Source organism: Octodon degus, unplaced genomic scaffold (assembly GCF_000260255.1).
Source record: "Octodon degus isolate 3935 unplaced genomic scaffold, OctDeg1.0 scaffold00149, whole genome shotgun sequence".
Lineage (NCBI taxonomy): Eukaryota > Metazoa > Chordata > Mammalia > Rodentia > Octodontidae > Octodon > Octodon degus.
Genome location: NW_004524725.1, coordinates 535,615 through 541,612, shown reverse-complemented (window position 1 = coordinate 541,612; position 5,998 = coordinate 535,615). Strand labels below are relative to the sequence as shown.

At 38.6% G+C, this 5,998-nt stretch overlaps 1 protein-coding gene across 1 annotated transcript; it reads right to left on the bottom strand.

The window, feature by feature from the left end:
• Window positions 1–1,071: 1,071 nt before the first annotated feature.
• On the bottom strand, window positions 1,072–1,443 carry LOC101591454 (spindle and kinetochore-associated protein 2-like). Its single transcript, XM_012517177.1, has one exon. The coding sequence runs from the start codon at window positions 1,441–1,443 to the stop codon at window positions 1,072–1,074; it is 372 nt and encodes a 123-aa protein (XP_012372631.1).
• Window positions 1,444–5,998: the final 4,555 nt, after the last annotated feature.

The following is a 5,998-nucleotide window of genomic DNA, read 5'->3' as shown; positions in this document are numbered from 1 at the left end:
AGGCGGGGTAAGAATAATTAAGAGGGGCCGGGGAGATGGCTCAGTGGAATAAGTGCTTCCCTGGCAAGCACAAGGGCGTGAGTTCAATCCCCTGTTCTGCTAAAAAAAAAAAAAAAAAAAAAAAGAAGAATTAAGAGCTTAGCTCAGCAGAGGTAGGGGAAGAGGAAGTCAGTGTCACTAATGACGCTGATGCACCAAGAGAATTTTATAGGTCAGAGGCACTCAGGTGACCATTATGGGATACATGGCGCAGAGTCATGATGTGACAGTTTCACAGGAACCCAGAAACCCACTTGCAATAGGATTGGAGGCCTGGAGTTATTGAGCCTCCCACAGGTTATTAGTTCTAAATATCTTGGTGTAATTTTGGGACTTTCTATGTAGAGGATCATGTCATCTGCAAATAGTGATAAATCAACTTCTTTCTTTCCTATACACACCTCTTTTATTTCTTTCTCTTGCTTGATTGCTCGGGGAATATTTTGAGAAATATATTGAGCAAGAGTGGTGATAGTGGATATCCTTGTCTTGTTCTTGACTTTAGAGGGAAAGCTTTCAGTTTTTCCCCATTTAATATGATGTTGAACATTGGTTTGTCATAAATGGCTCATCATATTTATTTATTTATTTATTTATTTATTTATTTATTTTGCTTATAGTATACTTTAATTCCCAATGCACATTCATTCACTCAATGACAGACTAAAATGTACATTCTTTTATGATAAGCCAGAACATCTATTATCCCAATAATACAAAAAGAAAACAGGTACAGAATTAGTATTAAGGGACTTCCTTAATTAAAATTACCAAAAAAAGAAAAAGAATATATTTTTATACTCTTTTATTTCCACTCCACTCTTTGGCTGAATTTTATTAATAGAATATCTGCCCTTCTTAATTCTTCTCTTATGAAAGGCATCACTCCCTAGTTACTCAAACCAAGCTTCCTCCTTCTCTTCCTCCTTGACCTCCCCATCTATACTCCAGAACTATTAACAAGACATCTCTTTATATTTCTCTGGAATTAATCTCTTCTTCAACAGAGTTCTCTTTTGCAATTCCATTTCTTCATAAGTGTGGCATATGAGATTTTAACTGTTCTGTTCCAGTTTTTTCTTCTTCAGTCAGTGGTAACAGCTCCACATCTGTTTGCTTTCGTAGTTCTTCTATCATGGTCATAGTTTTATTCAAAGTAGTATAAATGCGGCTCTTAATCTCTTTCTGTTCAATCGCAACAGGTTTAAAATGTGCATACAAAGTTTGGTATCGAGACTTTATGGCTGATAATTCCTTTATGAGTGTTACTGGATTTTTCTCTCCTGCTGAATCATGATGATTAGACTTGATTTCATATTCCAGCCTGTACTGAATATAATCCAGAGTCAGATCAGAGTCAGCTTTCTGGAACATCAGTTCTAGCTTATCGACCTTCGCCTCCATGTTGAATAGTTGACATTCCTCAGACCGGCTCATCATATTTAGATAAGGTCCTTCTATATCTATTTTCTCCAGTTTTTTTTTTTTAATCAAGAATGGATGGTGTATTTTATGAAAGGGTTTTTCTACATCAGTTGAGATTATCATGTGATTTTTGTCTTTGTTTATGTGATGTATTACATTTATTGATTTACATGTGTTGAATCATCCCTACATCTATGCGATCAGTCCTACTAAGTCACATGTGATCTTTTTAATGATTTCTTGCATTCTTCTTCACAGCATCTTGTTGAAGAAATTTGTGTTTATTAAAGAAATTGGCCTGTATTTTTCTTTGTTGGTTGCTTCCTGGTCTGGTTTTGAAATCAGGGTAGAGCTTCTAAGAATGGCTTTGGGAGTATTTCTTCCCTTTTGATTTCATTAAGGTCAATTTGGGGAGGATTGATATTCTCATGTCTTTCTAGAATTTGAGGGTGAATCCACTGGGACCTGTACTTTTCTTGTTGGTAGGGTTTTTTTTTTTTTAATTACTGCTTCAATTTCACTGCTTGTGTTGTTTTAAGATTTTTATATCTTCTTCATTGAGTTTGGTAATTTATATATATTTAGGAATCCATCCATTGTTCTGAATTACAATACAAGTTCTTAACGTAGTAAGATTTCAGCAGCATTTATTGCAGTTTTACCCTTTTCATTTCTAGTTGCATTGATTTGGGTCTTTCCAGCCTCCCCAGTGCTGGATTACAGGTGTGCACCACCATGCCTGGTCTTGGTAGCCAGCCCAGTGAGCCCAGGGGTGGGCAGGCATGGCATGTGGTACCAGGGATCTAACCCTGGTCCCTGCATTTGCCTAAGCAGACACTTAGTCTGCTGAGCTATCTCTCCATCCCTTGGGTCTTTTATTTTGAGTTGGGCATTTGTTTATTTCAAATAACAAGCTTTTTGATTTAATGATTCATTGTACTTTTTGATCTCAACTTCACTAATTTATGCTTTGATTTTTATAATTTTCTTCCACATACTAGACTTGGATTTAGATTTTTCTGGTACCTTGAGGTGCATCATTAGGTTTATTTATTTATTTATTTTGTGGAACCGGGGATTGAACTTAGGCCCTTGGGCTTGCCAGAGTAGTACTTATTCCACTGAGCCATCTCCCTGGCCCATAATTAGGTTTTCTTTTTGGAACCGGGGATTGAACTCAGGCCCTTGCACTTGCCAGGGAAGCACTTATTCCACTGAGCCATCTCCCTGGCCCATCATTAGGTTTTTTATTTGAACTCTTTTTTCTGATGATGTAAACTTTTACAGCTATATAGGAAGTAAATTAGGAACAATGATAACATCAAGGACAAACTGTATATTGTGGTACTATAAGAATCAATAATGTACCACTTTTAACCACAAAGGTCTATAATTATAGTATATATGCTTAAGACACACCAAAAATATTGGCATAGAATAAATACCTTCTAAATGTGAAAACTATACCTTTATTCTTTTTTTTAAAAATTTTGTTTATTTATTTGTGTGTGTGTGTGTGTGTGTGTGTGTGTGGTCAGCTCAGTTCACCAGGGGGCGGGGCTGACTGGCATGGGGGATTGAAACGTGGTCCCTGTGCTTTGCTAAGCTTGTTCTAAGTAGGTGCTTTAGACCACTGAGCCATTTCACCAGCCCCTATACCTTTATTAATAGTAAAAATGAATTAAATGTCTAAAATGTAGAATTAGCTATCTAGCTAGAGAATATTAAAGCTTGGAGGCTATACTAGTGAAGGTGGGGTAGGAAATGGGAGAACAAGAGGAGAAAGGTTAGAAAAATTAATCAATAGAAGATGAAAAAAGAGATTAAAGTGAGAAAAAGGATCCTAGTAAGTGCTAAGGGGAAATGAACAGAATTAGACCAAGGTAACAGAAAAGAACAAAGAAACAAACAAAGACAAAAGGGAGAAAAAACTTATTAAAAGAAAAAAATTAAAAGACAAAAGGTGGAGAAAAAAAGGAAAATGAGTTACCTAAGGCCTCAAATCAAGTAAAGAAGAAAGAGTTTGAAAGAAGAAAATAAGCCCCCCAATTTTTTTTTTTTTTTAATTTTTGGATGTTTGGTTTCTCTCTCGGTCCCACAGTCTGGGAATACAGCATGCTTTGGTTTTCTTCATCTGATGTTATGGCCTGTGAGGTTTTGTTTTTTACTTTTTTATTAATTTTATTGAGAAACAAATAGCAATGAGACAGTTTCAAAACAGGTTACTAGGGCAATTACAATATTAATACATTGCATATTGTTGTCTTTGTAGTAGCTATGTATAGTACAAGATGCAGACATGATATCCTGTCCAAACACTATTAGTACAAATCTTTCTTCTCATTGAATTAAGAGAAAGTAGCTGTATGTCTATTTTAACTAATATATATATTACAAAATGGTCCTTCATTTGTATCCCCTTTTTCTGTTTAGTTTTGTCATAGATGGTTATTCCATTGCCATTTAAATATTATAGGTGCATGAATTCAGCAAAATAATCCAATATAGTCCAGTAGTCCATAATAGTGGTGGGTTAGAACTGGCAATGTCAGAAGTTGTTGATGTGAGCCTTTTACAGCTCAGCATATTAATATAGCTTTACTTTTTATACTTCATTTTTATACTTTTCTGCTGGATGGTTAAGACCAAGCTAAAGCAGGACCTATATAACAAGAAATGTAACTTCTGTATCTGACAAGGCCAGTCAAATCCTCTTAGGATTTACCCTGAAATCCTGTACTTCAGTCTGTAGATCCTTTGTCAGTGATAGCCATGTGGATGAGTGATGGCCATTGCCTAACCAATTTGCTCTCTGTGGAAGCATGAGAGAATGTTTTCTTTCCATGTGACTCTCCTTAGGCCTACTCTACATCATTGAGCACTTCCTTCTGTGGCCCCATAATTCCCTTGATCAGAAAATTTGGGGCACAACTGAGTTACAGGATGTTACAGTACAGGTTCTCTTATGTCCTGAGTCCTCACTGACCTTGAATAGCTAGAGCCAAAATGTTGGTTTTCCTTGTAGGCTTGTGAGGTTTTAAAGTGTCCCCCACTCCAGATAGCCCTCTGCCCATCCACCTCAGGCTGAGGCTGTCATCCACGTAAAGGTGTGTCTTTGCTTATATCAGCCAGTGTTTTCTAGAGAAACAGATATAACACAATATACACAAATATATAAGAATTTATATTTGGCTTAAGATGGCTGCCCACAGTCAGGGGTGGAAAAGTGCAAAAGTTCTGTCTGCACACTGGGCACCTGCAGGACCTCCAAGGCATGGAGTGCTGTGTACTGATCCACGTGAGTCCTATCAGGAGGCCAGAGAGTCTCTCATGGAAGGCTGGACAGTCTGTGCTGGAAGCCAAGAGATGATATCCAAGGTGAAAGTGAAGACTGGAGTTCCTCCAAAGAAGACACAAGCAATCCTTCCTTCTTCATTTCCCTTTTATAGGATACTGGCCCATCATCCTCCCTGAGATTACCCTAGGGATTACCCTAGGAAGTATTATCAGCCTGTTTGAGTTTGGGTCTTTCACACTCAGAGCTATGGTGACCCAGTTTAGTTGGGTGTTACTCTGGTTGACACAATCAGCTGTCACATTGCTCATGTCAATAGATGGGAAAAGCAATCGGCTTCTGACCTGTGTTGGGCGTAGGCAGCAGGGCTAGGGCTCATGCAACCTTTGTACTTAGTGGCAGCCCTTTCATACTTACCTGCCTCTGGAAGCCACACAGGTAGGCCTGGCTTCTTACTGTGGAGGGTGGGGGTCCCTTGCCTTCTGGCCTGAGTTCTTCTCAGGCATTCTATGTCTGGTCCTTACCCTCTCTGTAACTGTCTCCAATGACTGTCTCTCACCCAATTACTGTGGGAGAGTTACATTGGGAACCCTGAAGTCAAGTTGTATTTTTAGTTGTTCTGAATCTCATTCTTAAATAATAAACTCCTTCACCAACTAGCACCTGTTTAAACACTCTTGCAATATTGTGGGAAGGGCACTGGATTCCTTCTTCAACTGCTGCCTGCTGGGGGGACAGAGTGACTTCAGAATAAAACTCCACTTATTTTTTTGTGACCAGGGATAAAACTTGGGACCCTGTGCTTGCCAGGCAGGCATTTATGCCATTGAGCTACATCCCTGGCTATTTTTGTAGCTTATAGTAGCCATGAGGTTTTCTTGGGGCCACCACTTCTGACCTAGTCCATTGTTTCTGACCCTAGGACTTACTTTGTGTCTCCAGAGACAGTTTTTCTTTCCTGGGAGACAGGGTGCACTTCCAGACTGCTTTATTTTTGGTGGGGGTGGGGGAACATTTCCCCAATTTCTCTGTAGCTTCTAATTTTCCTGTCAGCTCCTTTCTTGTTTTTCGAGCTCTACTTTTTTTTTTTTCCTTAAGTCATTATTGTTTAGTTGTCTGTGTTTTGGGTCTCAGAGAGATGGGTGGTCCACCCAGAAATGGGGAGCTCAAGGCTGGTTTCTGCTGCTTGCAAGCTAGGTACTCAAAAGAGTGGAAGTTAAGTCACTTTTGCTAGGGAAA

Excerpts from the sequence above, each read along its gene's own strand:
- LOC101591454 (XM_012517177.1), bottom strand. The coding sequence starts at position 1,443 with ATGGAGGCGAAGGTCGATAAGCTAGAACTGATGTTCCAGAAAGCTGAC.